The sequence below is a fragment of the Alternaria metachromatica genome (assembly GCF_023757995.1).
Source record: "Alternaria metachromatica strain BMP 0045 chromosome Unknown scaffold_12, whole genome shotgun sequence".
NCBI classification, from domain to species: domain Eukaryota; kingdom Fungi; phylum Ascomycota; class Dothideomycetes; order Pleosporales; family Pleosporaceae; genus Alternaria; species Alternaria metachromatica.
In genome coordinates this window covers 172,600-187,212 of record NW_026055503.1, presented here as the reverse complement: position 1 = coordinate 187,212, position 14,613 = coordinate 172,600, and the positions used below count along the sequence as shown (strand labels likewise).

General features: G+C 52.7%; 6 protein-coding genes across 6 annotated transcripts; 4 read left to right on the top strand and 2 right to left on the bottom strand.

Annotated features, from left to right (window-relative positions):
• Positions 1-363: 363 nt before the first annotated feature.
• Positions 364-1,425, bottom strand: J4E83_005832 (uncharacterized protein; the record flags this gene model as incomplete). Its single annotated transcript, XM_049332748.1, has 3 exons — positions 364-499; positions 546-1,339; positions 1,390-1,425. 3 exons carry the CDS (start codon positions 1,423-1,425, stop codon positions 364-366), a joined length of 966 nt encoding a protein of 321 aa, XP_049187990.1.
• Positions 1,426-1,794: 369 nt separating this feature from the next.
• J4E83_005831 (uncharacterized protein) lies at positions 1,795-3,220 on the top strand (the record flags this gene model as incomplete). Its single annotated transcript, XM_049332747.1, has 2 exons — positions 1,795-2,136; positions 2,195-3,220. 2 exons carry the CDS (start codon positions 1,795-1,797, stop codon positions 3,218-3,220), a joined length of 1,368 nt encoding a protein of 455 aa, XP_049187989.1.
• Positions 3,221-6,238: 3,018 nt separating this feature from the next.
• J4E83_005830 (uncharacterized protein) lies at positions 6,239-7,088 on the top strand (the record flags this gene model as incomplete). The annotated part of the gene is made up of 2 exons (XM_049332746.1): positions 6,239-6,287; positions 6,343-7,088. The coding sequence occupies 2 exons, from the start codon at positions 6,239-6,241 to the stop codon at positions 7,086-7,088; spliced, it is 795 nt and encodes a 264-aa protein (XP_049187988.1).
• Positions 7,089-7,707: 619 nt separating this feature from the next.
• Positions 7,708-9,659, top strand: J4E83_005829 (uncharacterized protein; the record flags this gene model as incomplete). Its single annotated transcript, XM_049332745.1, has 3 exons — positions 7,708-7,940; positions 8,058-8,456; positions 8,504-9,659. 3 exons carry the CDS (start codon positions 7,708-7,710, stop codon positions 9,657-9,659), a joined length of 1,788 nt encoding a protein of 595 aa, XP_049187987.1.
• A 1,376-nt stretch (positions 9,660-11,035) lies between these two features.
• Positions 11,036-11,514, top strand: J4E83_005828 (uncharacterized protein; the record flags this gene model as incomplete). Its single annotated transcript, XM_049332744.1, has 2 exons — positions 11,036-11,221; positions 11,281-11,514. 2 exons carry the CDS (start codon positions 11,036-11,038, stop codon positions 11,512-11,514), a joined length of 420 nt encoding a protein of 139 aa, XP_049187986.1.
• A 245-nt stretch (positions 11,515-11,759) lies between these two features.
• On the bottom strand, positions 11,760-13,655 carry J4E83_005827 (uncharacterized protein; the record flags this gene model as incomplete). Its single annotated transcript, XM_049332743.1, has 1 exon — positions 11,760-13,655. The coding sequence occupies one exon, from the start codon at positions 13,653-13,655 to the stop codon at positions 11,760-11,762; it is 1,896 nt and encodes a 631-aa protein (XP_049187985.1).
• Positions 13,656-14,613: the final 958 nt, after the last annotated feature.

Here is a 14,613-nt window from a genome sequence, read left to right as displayed (position 1 = left end):
ACAACCAGGAAAGAGATGTCTTGCTGGTTCGAGGAGAAGATGTTTGAGAGAAGCAAGTTTCGATACCATCGGCCGTTTCACGCCACATACGACTCCAACGAGTGGTGGATTGATAGTTCGGACGACTTAGGTGAATTGGATGAACACAACTACCGGGTCGACGCAACCGAGGGACACAACTAAGTTCTCGAGATGCCAGTAGACGGTTACAAAGAGAACCGGGAGCACGAATTCTACAACGTGCTTTCGTTTCAAAGAGGCGACGACAAAATTGCATACAGAGCTCGGTGTGGGTGTGTTCCTAATCAACGCTGAGAAGACAACAAGCCGGAAGAGACTAGGATTACTCTGATCAAGCTACAGTTAATCTGACAACACGTACTTCACGCCCTCAGCCAAGTCATCATAGAACTGCTTCCTCGGCTCATCTAGTTTGGGCGAAGGCCAGGCGAAGAAGAAGTGTGGATAGCCATCGTAGTAGTCGAGTTTGACAGGTACCCTGCAGTCACGTCAGCAATAGTAAAGCGACGAAACAGAAGACCTACTGCGCATCATCGAGCATACGCTTCATAAGCATGCCATCATCTTTCAGTGTATCTTGGCCCGCAACAGCCATGTAGACCTTCTTCAGGTTTTTGATTCCTGGGTGACGGAGCGGCGATCCGTATATATCTGTTGGTGGTGCACCAAAGGCAGCCCAAAAGTCTCTCATCGCCCCCGAAGTGTTGATAGTGTGCTGATCATGCTCCTCCATTGATGTATAACCAGCCCGAAGTGCCTCGGGAACACCGTCTGGATGGACGGTCGCAGGTATAATTCCAACAACACCAACAAGTTCGCCCGACTTCTCGTCCTGGCCTCTCAGCGCAGTTGCGAAAGCCAATTGACCTCCAGCGGAGACTCCTGCAGTGAGGTATTTACCCTCAGCGGTGTTGAGTCGCTTCGAATTGGCCAATGCCCACACCAAGGCCTTGTAGCACTCGTTCATCAGCCCAGGATGTTTGTTCTCCGGCGCGAGGCCATATTCAACAGATACAACCACTATGCCACCGGCTTTCGAGATTGCTCTGCTGAATGGGTCGTCGCCGTTGACATCGCCCATAGCCCAGCCACCACCATGATAGTACATGCACACTGGCTTGCCACCGGTATATCCATCAGGTGTGTATATGCGCACTTTGGTCCCGTCGTTGGTGACTGTGTCCTCGGTCTTTACGGAAGGGTCGGGCGCGGGGAAGGTATATTTCGAAGCCATGAGGCCACCGTATCGCATGAACTGCTCAGTCATACTTGAAACCGGCGGCTTCAAGAGCATGCGCTCGCCGAACTCTTCTTCGAACTATGCGACCCGTTAGAACAGCCTAATGCACATGCTTCCACTTGACATACCTCAAGCCATGGTTTCGCGAATCCCTCGTTAGCCATGTTGCCCTAGATTGATGTGTAAATAGTGAATCAACTCTCCCGTCTCGGAAGCCATGCTGTATAAAGCCTGACACCCCTCGGAGGAGTTGGCGTCATGTCGTGCTGCTCATCTCGACTCACGTCGACGCGTAAAGACGTCAGGGGTCCAAGCTTCCCATTCGCTGCCTCCAGGGCTGTGCCTTCCCCACGCTTAAAGACATCCGGCTCCCCCGCCAAAACAACATCGCCTCGGCTGGGCTGCATATCGCGACGCGTCGGCATCGACCCTGCAGCGAGTCATGTCTGCTATATGCACGCGTAGACATTTGATTCTGGAGTTTGATCATCTTCACTTACCTCCATAGCATTACTCACGATCCGGCCTGCACCATGGTTTTGAACATCGACATCAACAGCAGCCCGGTGTTCTCGCGCATACCACCATGGGTGAAAGCGAAACTTCGTCCGATCGCAATTGAGAAGATTCAGCAGGTATACGATTGGGTCGAGACTGAGTGCATACCGGCCGAGCGCATCTACAAAGGCCAACTTAAGGAGAGCAAAACGCGATGGGAGACACCAGCCATCATCCACCACCTTCGAAAGAAGGCAAAAGCGCAAGGACTATGGAATCTCTTCCTGCCGAACCACTTCGTCGAGAGTCCAGGTCTCACCAATCTGGAGTATTCATGCTGCGCTGAGATCATGGGGAGGGTGTACTGGGCAGCGCAGGTAAACTTCTCCAGATGCAACTCCAACGCACCTTGAACATCTTCTAACACCTCTCCAGACAATGAACTGCCATGCTCCCGAAACGGGCAACATCGAACTCCTCGCCAAATACTGCACACCGGAGCAGAAGAAGAAATGGCTCCACCCCCTCATGAACGGCGACATGTCCTCCGCATACAGCATGACCGAGCCCGACGTCGCCTCCTCGGACGCAACCCAAGTCGGCATAAAGATGGAAATCACGGACAAAGAAGTCATCATAAACGGACGTAAGCTGTACGGCAACTGCCAGTACAACCCAGAGATGCAGCTCTTCATCCTGATGGGCTGTTCAGATCCCACGAACGCGAACGCCTGGAATAGACACACAACGCTGGTGGTACCTGCGAACAGTCCCGGGCTGAAGCAAGTGAGGAACCTGACAATCATGGGCTACGACTGGGCGCCTGAAGGACATGGCGAATACATCTACGAGAACGTGCGTGTGCCACGCGAGAACATCATCCTCGGTCCTGGTCGCGCGTTCGAGATAGCGCAAGGGCGATTGGGGCCAGGCCGTATACACCACTGCATGCGCTTGATCGGCCAGGCAGAACGTGCTTTCGAACTCGCGCTCGTCCGCTGCATGGAGCCGCGCAAGAAGCCACGAGGCAAGTTCATCGGCGAGTTCGACAGCAACATCGAACGTATAGCCGATATGCGCATGACTATCGATGCTATGCGACTTGTTGTGCTCAACGCGGCGGACACCATGGATCTTCAAGGCAACAAAGCAGGCAAATACGCCATCGCGCAGAGCAAGATCATGGTGCCGAATGCGCTGCTCAAAGTCATCGATGAGGCTATGCAGATATATGGCGGCCAGGGCTTGACGCAACATACTCCATTACCGGAGCTGTGGACGTATGCTCGTTTCGTGAGGGTGGCTGATGGTCCGGATTCAGCTCATCGACATCAAGTCGGGAGAGATCAGATGAAGACTGCGCAAGGGTTTAGGAAGAGGGCGGAGGGGTACACAGAGAGGTATAGGGAGCTGTGTAAGAAATGGGGGTTGGAGCCAGAAGAGTTCTGGGGTATTCTATAGTAGTTGTATGTGCTTGTTCTATCTGAAAACGAAAGCAATAATGCCCACGTCCGTGTCTATTCCAGGACGTGCAATCGTGAACTTCAAGTATCATATTTCGTGAAAACTTGGAGGAATGCCATTGAGAAGCACATGGGAATTCGTGAGTCGCGTATCTACGTAGTCATCTAGCAAAAGTAACCAAAACGGGTATCATATCCAAGACCCCAACTCCGTAAGCAACGTCTATCATCTTTTCGTATCCTAGTTCGTCGTCATACCGCGATGGGCGGCGATCCAAAGCTCATATTATCGTCATCATCAAAGAATGAAGCCACTTCCTGCGTCGACATGACAAACTCTTCAAAGGACGCGTTTGGTCCCGATACCACAGCAGAAGACTTTGTGTGAGGTATAGGTACGCATTGCCTCTTTACTGGTGGTACTGGGTTCTTCGAAGGTATCGGCGAAGCTTTTCTCTTTGCATTGGGGCCAGACATGGACATGGGCAGCTGAGAAGCTCGGAGCTTAGCAAGTTCAGCCTCGAGTCCCGATGCAAAGGGACCTGGGTTGACACATTTGCCAGCTACCTTCTTGGACGATGATAATGGTCTGCTTGAGTTCGCAGTCGCAGAAGGACGTGGTGAGAACTCGGTGGGTGTAGGGAGGCTATTCATCCGCATGTGAGGCATCAATGGGTTCGCCAACTGCGGGGCGAGAGGGAAAGACGTCGGCTGTGGTGAGGGTCGAGTAATATTTGAGTGTCCCTGGAGCGGCGCAGAAGCTATACCAGCCAGATTATGCTGTACAATAGGAGCAGATCCGCATTTCGTTTCCTTTTCTTCCGGCTCTTCATCGAGATCATCTAGAGAAAAGTCGAAGTCTTGGGTCGAAATGGGGGGAAGCGTATCAATAGACGGAGGCGATACGATCGCTGGGGGTTTGACTGGCTCTTCTACCGTCGGGACTACTTCTGAAGCCAGCTCTCGCGAGATCTGCGTACTACTTTCGAGAAAGTCATCCCAACAGTCTGTCGGCGGTAGTGGTAGGTACCGGCTTTCCTTCGCGACTGATTTAGATTCAATTGTGATAGAAGAGTTTGACTTGGATGCTGGGAGTCCCGGAAGTTTGAAGCCTGGATTCACATTTGCAGCAGGCTTTGCTTTGACGACAGGAAGGGTCGGTTTCTTGAATGGACCGGCGGGCGGCACACGACCAGGTATAGAGGGCAGCTTAAACCCTGTTTGTGACGTGTCTCGTGGCGTGCTGGACGGTGTATAGTCTACGGCTACACGAATGGGAAACTGCGTCCGCTGGAAAGGATGCTGATCCAGGTTCTTGTACTTTGCGATAAACGGAACACGCGTCAGGAAAGTCTTAGTTCCCTGCAACTGCCCATCCAGAACCAAGCACTCCAGTCGATCGTTCTCGCACCTTAGGACTCGCAAGTGCTGGCTCTTGGACAGTTGACTGCTTGTGTTAAGGTCCCGGAGCAGCATTACAACGCAGCCAACTTTGATTCGCAGTCGATGCGGAGGTAGGCCCACCGGATTCAGCTTATGCAACAGCCCAAGTGACGGGTCCCAGTCTGGCGTCTTGAGCGAAAGATCTTGTGATAGCACTTCGAGCAGAGGTTCAGGTAATTTATCCAAGACAGCCTCGATAGCCTTATTGATGGGACCATGGGTGCGAGCGAACTCGCGGTCGTCTTTGACAGCAACTGGTCTCGGCGAAGGGGTCGGCGCGGCGGGTGGGGCACGTTCGATCGGAGCGACAGGCACAGGAGGTGGCGGCGCGACAGTCTGCGGTTCCTCTACTGGATCCGACATGACCATATCGTGTGCTTCTAGTAGCGTATCGTCGTCGAGATCGTCGTCAGGCCATTGTTCTCCAAACGACGCATTCGCGTTGGGCAGATCGAGGCCCATGTCCTCATCGTCGTCGTCCCATGGCTCCTTCTCAATCTCTTCAACCATCTCCTCCATCTTTTTGGTAAGCTCTAAGTCCTTCTTGCGCTTCTCCTCGTCTTTCTTCTTCTTCAGCCCCAGGAATGCCTCCATGCCATTCTTCAACTGCGCCTGTGTGTGACTGTACCCAACCAGCTGTGTCGCGAGGCCAACGCCAATCTGCTGCCTCGCCTTGGCCTCCTTGGCCTCCCTCTCCTCGCGCTTCTTCTTGGCTGCTTTGCGACGTTCTTCGGCTTCGCGCGCGCGGGAGGCGCGTTGTTCTAGTTCAGCGTCGCGTTCGAGCTGCTTCTGCTGGCGCTCGTTGAGGCGAGGGCCATGTTTCTTGTGTTGCTTCTTGAGTTCGGTCGATGTTTGCGCGATTCGGTAAGGTGTGGGGGGCATGGCGGACGGCGCATCGCGAGGAGGGGTGCGGGTGGATGCAGGGCCTGAACCGTGGTGGCGAAGGATGCAAACCGTGGAACCGCGCTAGAACACGCAGACACGTGCCCAGATGACGTAGAACAACACGCCATCCGTGCATCACGATCCGCCTCGCAAGCCTTCTACCATGCCTCACCACCATTAGCGCCCATTTATTTTCTTGCAACGGCCTTCGCGACGGCTTTTAGCAGTAATGACTTCGTCTTGGCAAGCATGCTGAATGTGTTTGACTGCGACCGATTGAGGTCATCGTGCCTTCCTAACACCTTGTCATATTGACACAAAATGGTCGCATCCTACATGAGCTGGACTCCAATTCTCGCAGCATACGACCAAGCTCAGATGCAACGTAGAAGGTCTTCGCATCGTAGAGCAGACATGACTCGGTTGCGTTCGCCTCCACGAGCAGGAAAACCGCAACCGATGCAGAGCGTAGCCCCGCCTAAGAACCGCCTCCACAGCAACAGCCTTCCACATTTCCCCTGACGTTGCATATGCAGGGCGCAGGTCATCGCTGATAGTTCTTGAATCGTAACATTGGGCTAATAGCAACAGTGGCGGCAACACTGTTCACGAGCAAGGTTCCGCGGACCTGACATTCGATAGCTGGATACCCAGGAAGGCTCGCAATTCACACGCTGCACCCAATAACATGGCTTTTACACTGAAAGGAGTGGCATACATTACCGGTGCTGGGTCTGGTATGCACCATCAGACTGTGCAGCAGTTACAAGCAATGAGCTAACATGTCGTTAGGCATTGGCCAATACACTGCATACGCTCTTGCGAAACAGGGTGTACGCTCATTCGCCCTGCTGGATCGCAATCCCCTCACCAAAACCGTTAGCGAACTCCGTAAACTCTCATCCGACTGTTCTATCAAGACATTCGAGATCGATGTCACCAACGAGAAAGCTGTCGATGACAGTATAGAGAAGACGGTCAAAGAGTTCGGACGACTAGACTATGCTGTGAACAATGCCGGCATCGGTGGCATGATCAAAACGACAGACCAGATCCCGAAAGACGACTTCGAGAAGGTCATGTCTATCAACACCATCGCTGTCTGGCAATGCCAACGTGCGCAGATTCGGCAAATGCTCAAACAGGAAAAGCTATCGGACTCATATCGGTCATATCGAGGTTCCATCGTTAACGTTGCATCCATGTATGGTCTGGTTGCACCACCGCTCAATGTTCCTGCTACAGCATACGCTACCTCAAAGCACGCTGTTATTGGCCTCACAAAGTCAGATGCGCTCGCCTTCGCGCACAAGGGTATCCGCATCAACGCAATATCGCCTGGATATGTAATGACGCCTTTGGTACAAGAGCACATGGGTCAGGGTGAGATGATGGAAACTGAAAGGAAGAAGGTCCCTGTTCACCGCTACTCGGAGATGGAGGAAATCGGCGACTGTATTGCGTTCTTACACTCAGACGCGGCGAGCTACATGATCGGCGCCACATTAGTCGCGGACGGAGGATACACAATTGTCTAAACATTTGTACTAGCCCAGCGCCTTGATAATTCGACATTTCCTTTACACGCTTGCTACGATACATAATCTTTTCGTCAAACATGCAACTATGTTGATTACATCGGTCGCATCTCGGTAGAGGTTCTCCACCCCATTGCTCCACCCCGATCCCCGCAAATTGGGAGACGCAACCTCCGTATCCGAAAAAGAATCTCGACTGCCCCAAGCATTTGTACGATTGGCTTATCGACCTTCCATCGGCTCTATCACGATTACGCGACCTCGAATCCCCAGACTTTTCGTCTGTGCAACGTTCGGAAATGCTTTGCCAGACGGAAAGTCATGAATAGCATCTTCAACAGTTTGCCCACATCACGAATCGTCACCATATCTCGAGACCCCAACCCTGCTCCAACTCACTTAGCGTGACCCCGGATCTCAGCGTACACTAAATTGACTCGTTACGTGGAGTCATCAGACCAGCATCTGACTCTCCGTGACTGAGCAGTGGCGGCACAAACATGCCGCAAACAAAGTTTAAGAATGGTGAAGGCCTCGGAGTGGTCGCAGCGTTGCCTTAAGATCCAGCTCCGACTTTGTCTTGCGATTTACCTTTCTCATTAGTTATTCACCCTTCACAATGGCAGACGGATTTATTGTCCCATCAACTGCTGCGCCAGAGACTGATGCGCAGCACCGGTTACGTGGACCCATTCACGCGCAACGCCATGTACGCATCGTGTGTATTGGCGCAGGTGCTTCGGGACTCCTGATGGCATACAAACTGCAAAAGCACTTTACGAATTACAGCCTTCAAGTCTACGAGAAGAATTCCGAAGTTTCGGGCACATGGTTCGAGAACAGATATCCGGGGTAAGTGAAGATCATATTGATTGCTGCGGGGCTTGATGCACCTTTCGCCCCGCGATCTACCGAAGCGACTGCAGCGACGCGGCGCAGTCGACCAACCTCGCTAACATCCGCTTCTAGATGCGCATGCGATGTTCCCTCCCACAACTACACGTGGTCATTCGAGCCCAAATTAGACTGGTCCGCTGTATACGCCAGCTCCAAAGAGATCTTCGCCTATTTCAACGATTTCGCCCGCAAGTACGGTCTACGCAAATACATCAAGACGCAACACCAAGTCGCTGGCGCAATTTGGAACAAGCAAAGGGGCGGATATGATGTACAGGTCAAAGACCTGGAGAGTGGCCAGACCGTCAACGATCATTGCGACATCTTGATCAATGCAGGCGGCATCTTGAACAACTGGCAATGGCCTGCCATCCCAGGTTTGGACAAATACAAGGGCACATTACTACACACTGCGAATTGGGACGACAACGTCGATCTCAGAGGTCGCCATGTCGGCCTGATTGGGAATGGGTAAGTGCATTTGGAATGATCTTCAACTCCGCGACTGACCACTTCAGCTCCTCCGGCATCCAAGTTCTCCCTACGATCCAACCGCACGTCAAGAAAGTTACAACCTTCATCCGCGAGCCAACATGGGTCTCACCGGTCCAAGGCCTCGAGCAGCACGTCTTTACCGATAGCGAAAAGCTCGAATTCGCTACCAAGCCCGGCGCATTGGTTGAATACCGAAAGAACATTGAACGCGGTCTCAACGGACAATTCGGCATCTTTCTCAAGAACACAAACGTCAACTCCGAGACAGAAGCCTACTTCCGCCAGCAGATGACCGAAAAGCTTAACAACGAATACCTACAAGAGCGCTTGATCCCGAACTGGCATGTTGGGTGCCGCAGGCTGACACCAGGCGTTGGCTATCTTGAAGCATTGGGAAAACCCAATGTACAAACTGTCTACGGCGAGATCAACTCCATCACCGAACGCGGCTGCCTATGCGACGATGGCAACGAATACCCCATCGACGTGCTCATCTGCGCCACCGGATTCAACACATCCTTCAAGCCACGTTTCCCCGTGATAAACTCCTCCGGTGCCAACCTACAAGATGCCTGGGCCAAAGAACCACGCTCCTACTTCGGCCTCGCCGCCGCCGATTTCCCAAACTACCTCATCTTCCTCGGGCCCAACTGCCCCATTGGTAACGGCCCAGTGCTCAGTGCTATTGAAGCGCAGGCAGACTACATGTGCAAGCTCATCGACCGCTTCCAGACACACAACATATCGACATTCGCCCCGAGAGCTGAGGCAATCGATGACTTCGTCGCCTTCAAGGACGAATACATGAAGCGTACGGTCTGGAACGACGGCTGTCGCTCATGGTACAAATCGCTCGGCGCTGACGGCCCCGTAACCGCGCTCTGGCCTGGCTCTACTCTACACTACATCGAGGCGCTCATGGAGCTGAGGCTGGAGGACTGGGATGTCAAATACACTGGCAACAGGTTCTCGTGGCTGGGCAATGGATACTCGCAAACGGAGATTGATCCTACGGCCGACTGGGCGTTCTATGTTAGGGACAGAGATGATGATGAGCCGATCTCAAGGCTGAGAAAGCTGCAGTTGATTAACAAGAGTGGAACAGTTGAGCCGAGTGAAGGGGTAAATTTCGCAGGCGGAAGGGCCAAGACGGATGCGGTGGTAGAGTCGAAGCTTTAGCGATTCTGTTGTTTCTGTGTTTGTGGTGTATAGGAGCATTCTCCGAGGCGTTTTCCATCAAGGTTAGGGAATGTGTATGCATCATAGTAGGCCAATGCGCGATCATCTCATCTTCAGAGTTGACACATCAACTGTTGCCCTGCTCAGTGTTCTCAATCGCTGCCATCACGTGCGAGAGCTAGCCTTGGAAATGTCTAGCATACCTCGGCCGAGCTCTGTAGAGGCCGCGCGGCATCCAATGTATACAGCCCTTGGATGCCATGCGAACACGTGCGCACTCCGCGCAAGCAATGAAACGCGATAAACGCGAAAATAGCAAACATGTAACTGCCTTCCGCACGAACGATGAGTGAACCGGTTCAAAATAGACGAGGCGACAGCGACACCCACGCGAGCTGACTTAAGATTTGCGCTAGCGCAGCACGGCTCCCCAACCCGCGGCGCCCGTCGATTCTGCGGACCCACCAGCGAAACACTCCGACACTGCTCACGACCAGCACCCAATTACTGCACGGGGAAACAGCGACCGAGCCCTTGGAGATCCGGAGAGTGGGAGTTCGTGTTCTTATCTGCGTGTAAGCATTATACATGATCGACAGCGTCAATGAGCGTTGCAGGCGCCTTGCGCAATAGCGTTTCCAGCTGAGGAACGACCTCGTTTGCGAAAGCGAGCAGCGCGGACACAGACGTCACAGGTAGACAAGCAGCGTGCAAACAGTTCTGTTTGACACTACGCGACTCGAAAGATGTTTCTAAACTGTCAGATGAGCTATTTCCAGCTCTCGCTCTACCACCGGTCCCTTCAAACGTGCCAGACACAGAGCATCTGCGTCACAGCTCCACGATTCAACCCTGTGGACATCGCTCGGCTAACGAGGATCGTCCTACCTCACCATCCCCAACCCAGCGCGCCAACGCACAGACATTGCCTATCCCGGCGCTCGGAAACGGAGACGACGCGTTTCGGTAGCTACTATTTCGATATTGGGCGGACGGATGATCGTCGGCGTGGTACAAGCCATGCGTGGGTAAGCTGTACAACTGTATGGATGTTGGGGTAGAGTGAGGGACGCCATGCCGTGTCAGGGGTGTAAGACATGCATCTTGACTGCGTCTTGACGTTTTGGACAACGGGTTAGGGTCATGGAGAGTAGAGTAGGGGTCTCCAGACGCGAGTAAGACCGGTAGGGAATGAGGAAGCGGGCGAGATGTATATATTCTGCTACCTTTCACCGTGGAGATAGAGCATCATTCAGCAAGCTTCTACTTCTCTCATCAACTCAACACAGCTTTATCAACTACTTCTCTTCGCTATTACTGCCGGCCAGTTCCTTTAATCCTCTACCAAATTCTCAAGCAACAACAAAATCATCAAGATGCCTACTTCCCAGATCTCCACTCCCCTCAACGGTGTCGATGCCGCCGTCGTCATTGCCGCTCTCCACAACCACGACCTCATGATCAAGACCCTCTGCCCAGCGCTCGTCAGCTACGCTTTCGAGTCCGGCGACAAGACTACTTGCGCTACCTATACCGTCACCGACAAGAAGCCCATTGGCCAGGTACGACTATCTCTTCCCACCCTTTCTTCCTTCCGTGCAGCAATACTAACTCACCACAGACAACCTACAAGCTCACCCTCACCAACGTCTCCGAGGGTGTCGACTCCCTCGTCAACGCCAAACCCCCCGTTGGTGTCCTCACCATCAGCGGCAAGTGGCGTGTGACTGGCGGCAAGCTCAGCGAGGAGATTGACATTGACGCCAACTTCATGATGAAGAAGGTCGCCAAGAACAATGTTGAGAAGACGCACCCGGAGCAGCACATGAAGCTCTTGGAAGCTGCTCAGGCTTAGACGAGTGGTATAGTTAGATGATGGCGATGGATGAGGAAGGGATGCATTGGATGGAGCATTTGTTTGTTGTTTAAGTTTTGTGTGAGCATTTTGTTTGCGACGGGTGGGATGAGGGTGTACGCATAGCTTGGTGTTCATGTTTGCAATGAAGCATTTTATTGTTATCTATACTACGACTTTTCCAAACGTGATGACTCGACCATAACATTTCACGACGCAACAGTTACCAAGCATACAAAAAGTGGTCAGCCCGTCCAAGCGTAGACACACAAGTCAGGCCATATTTTGCAATGACCACACAAGTCCCAGACCGAAGCACAGAGCTCGTGATTGTGAGGGCGCCGAGCGCGACAGTGAGAGGTAGCCACGCCACACCATTGTCGCATGCTCCCATCCGTTTTCGCCCAACTGTATCCTGAGGGCTGAAATGCGTTTGTAGGTGGCGCTGTGGCAACAGCTTGGACTTGCACAGTTTCAATGGCAGTCTGCGTTACGTGTTCCATGATCTGCACCACCTGTGTGATCTGCATAACCTGCGTAGTCTGCACAACCTGAGTGACAGTCGTTTGCACGTACTGAGGGATCTGGACATACTTTGCCACAGTCTGCGTGGTAGTGGTTGCAAAGTACTGAGGGACCTGGACATACGAAGGTACCGTCTGTATCTGCGTAATCACTGCAGTCGCGTGTCGTGTAAACGTCGTGTACGTGGGAATGACCTGGTACGAGGTGCACGAGCCCAGGGTCGGAGTAGCCAAGTTTCGATTCGGCGTCTGGGTTGGAGCAGGCGAAAGTGTAGTTGTAATAGTCACCGTGGCTTGAGCACAGTGTGATTCGCCGTTGCCGCCGTGAGTTGATTCGGGAGCAGCATGGTGGCCGCTACTGTGTCCGCTACCATGACCTCCATGGTGGAATAGAGCGTCGAAAGGGTTCGGAAGACTATGAAGGGGGTTTGGGATATGGTCTAGAATACTTCTGGCGGCGCCAGCAGCATCCTTGATCAATCTGCTTGCCGTACCCGGAACTATGGAGTCGACATCTTGCATAGCTGACTCAGCCGACTGGGACACTGTATCCAAAGCAGGGGCAACGCGGTTCGCGCCTTCTTGGATCTTCCCGCCTAAAGTTTTGGCAAACTCCATGGTATTCCTGTAATGGTTGGTGAACTTAGCCATCATTCCTATGGGATCGGCAGCAGGGTCGAACGGCAACAGCGCAATGCCGTCTACACCTGCGACTGGTAGATTGGCGAGCGTGTTGTGACTTAGTTGAACGAGGTTGCTGATTGCTGGCTTGTTCAATAGTTTGGCTCCTACAGCTTCGGCCAGCTCTGCGGTGTTGGTTGCGAGTTCGCGATTGAGGTATTCGAAAGCTGTGGCCAGACTGCCGGTACTGTCGACCAAGCGAATCGTCTCTTCCATTTGACTTGCAAACTGTACTGCCCGCGCGGTCTCGACCCCCATGTCTTCTAGTTGGCTCACCAAAACTTCTTTGAGACCGCGATTCAGTGAGTTAGCGACCCGACCCGCAACTCCAGCTTCAGCCTCCTTTATGACGTCTTCAACATCGGGGAGAAATTTGTCGCAGATACTCTTAGCCAGAGCAGTTCCAAGACTGTTGGTAACGACGCTACCAATAAACGCACCAGGAACAATGCCTTGCTCCATCTCTGGAGCCGATGTGCCATTTCCATCGGTGCCGTTACCTTGTGGGTAAAGTGTTTTGCCGGCCTCTTGACCAACAACGGCGCCAGCCATGCCCCCTGCTCCATTTATGATAGCGTTGCAAAGACCCCCAGTGACGCCGTTGTCTGCGATGCCGGTCGCAGCAGGAATCAGCAGGGAGCTGATGAAGGCAGCGGCGACAAGGCCATTCTCCTTGTCGGTACGATCTTCGCGAGAAGAAACCGTGAGGTTTGAAGATGGCGCGGCCTCGGCAAGAAGACTGTGGGTGGTAATCCATATCGCGGGTAGGTTACCTAAAGACCCGTCGAGGAGGGCGTTGAAGTCGATTTGGAGATCTGGCTCGATGGGTTGTCGTGCCGTTAAGTGGCCAGCCGGTGCTATGGGTACACCTGCGGTTAAGCCGGTGAGACAGAACGTTGCCCATGCAGAGCGGTAAATGCTCTGGACCAGATGCATTTTGGAAAACTGGAGGTCTCTGTCGAACTAGGCTTTGTTGTTGTCTGTAAGTCGGATTTAGTCTTTACTGGTGATGTTAAAAGTGTATCGAAATCTGAATCTAGACACAAGCTTGGAATGAAAACATTTGAGGGGATTGCATATGCTTTTATAATAAGTACAGTCCAAGCACAGTGGAGCTATGCAGTTCGTGTGCCAAATCTCGCAATGCTGTACCGTAGTTACCATGTCCCGGTCTTCGCTCCAAACCCTAACGAACTATTGAAGCTTTTTCATGTTTACCATGGTTCGGTGAGAATGCGAATCGGATAGGGAATCGCTATGAATTTGGAGTGGTCGTAAACGAGGACGGTAGTCGTGGGTCTCGACACGAACCTTGGAAACCATGGTTGAGGCTAGCGAATGCCAAAGTCGCGAGCCTACCCCCGCTTGCACCAATGAACATGCTCTTCACACGACCCTGAACTATGGTCACTGAAATGCTCGGTTCAGTCTCACTGTTGTTAGAGCCTTGATCATCTTCTTGTAATACTTGAGTCATACTGAATTCAGGTTGACTACCGGTTGCGAGGCTCTCCCACAGTCGAAGATAAATCCACACTAATCATCGTTGAACCTGCCAGGTAGTCGCCACATCCAGTCGCAGTCACCCTGCCCTGAACATTGGTGTATAAAGTCAGTGTATATCTTCACACGCAGTTCGTACAGAGACACTCACAGCCGGTGTACCAGTCCAGAACCTCTGTGTAGTCACTTGTCGCTCGGAACTCTGCCAAAGATATGGGAAGGGATTCGCTGCGCGTGCTTTCATCATCACGAATCTTGCGTGTTCGGCGGAAGCAACGCGCGGGCGGCATCTCTTTTCCGCGATTTCTGACCTGTAATTCTTTGCTGTTCGTGACCTGGTTTTCCATGCCCAGTACGAGCGTGTCCAGGGATGGACAGCTAGATTGGTTTT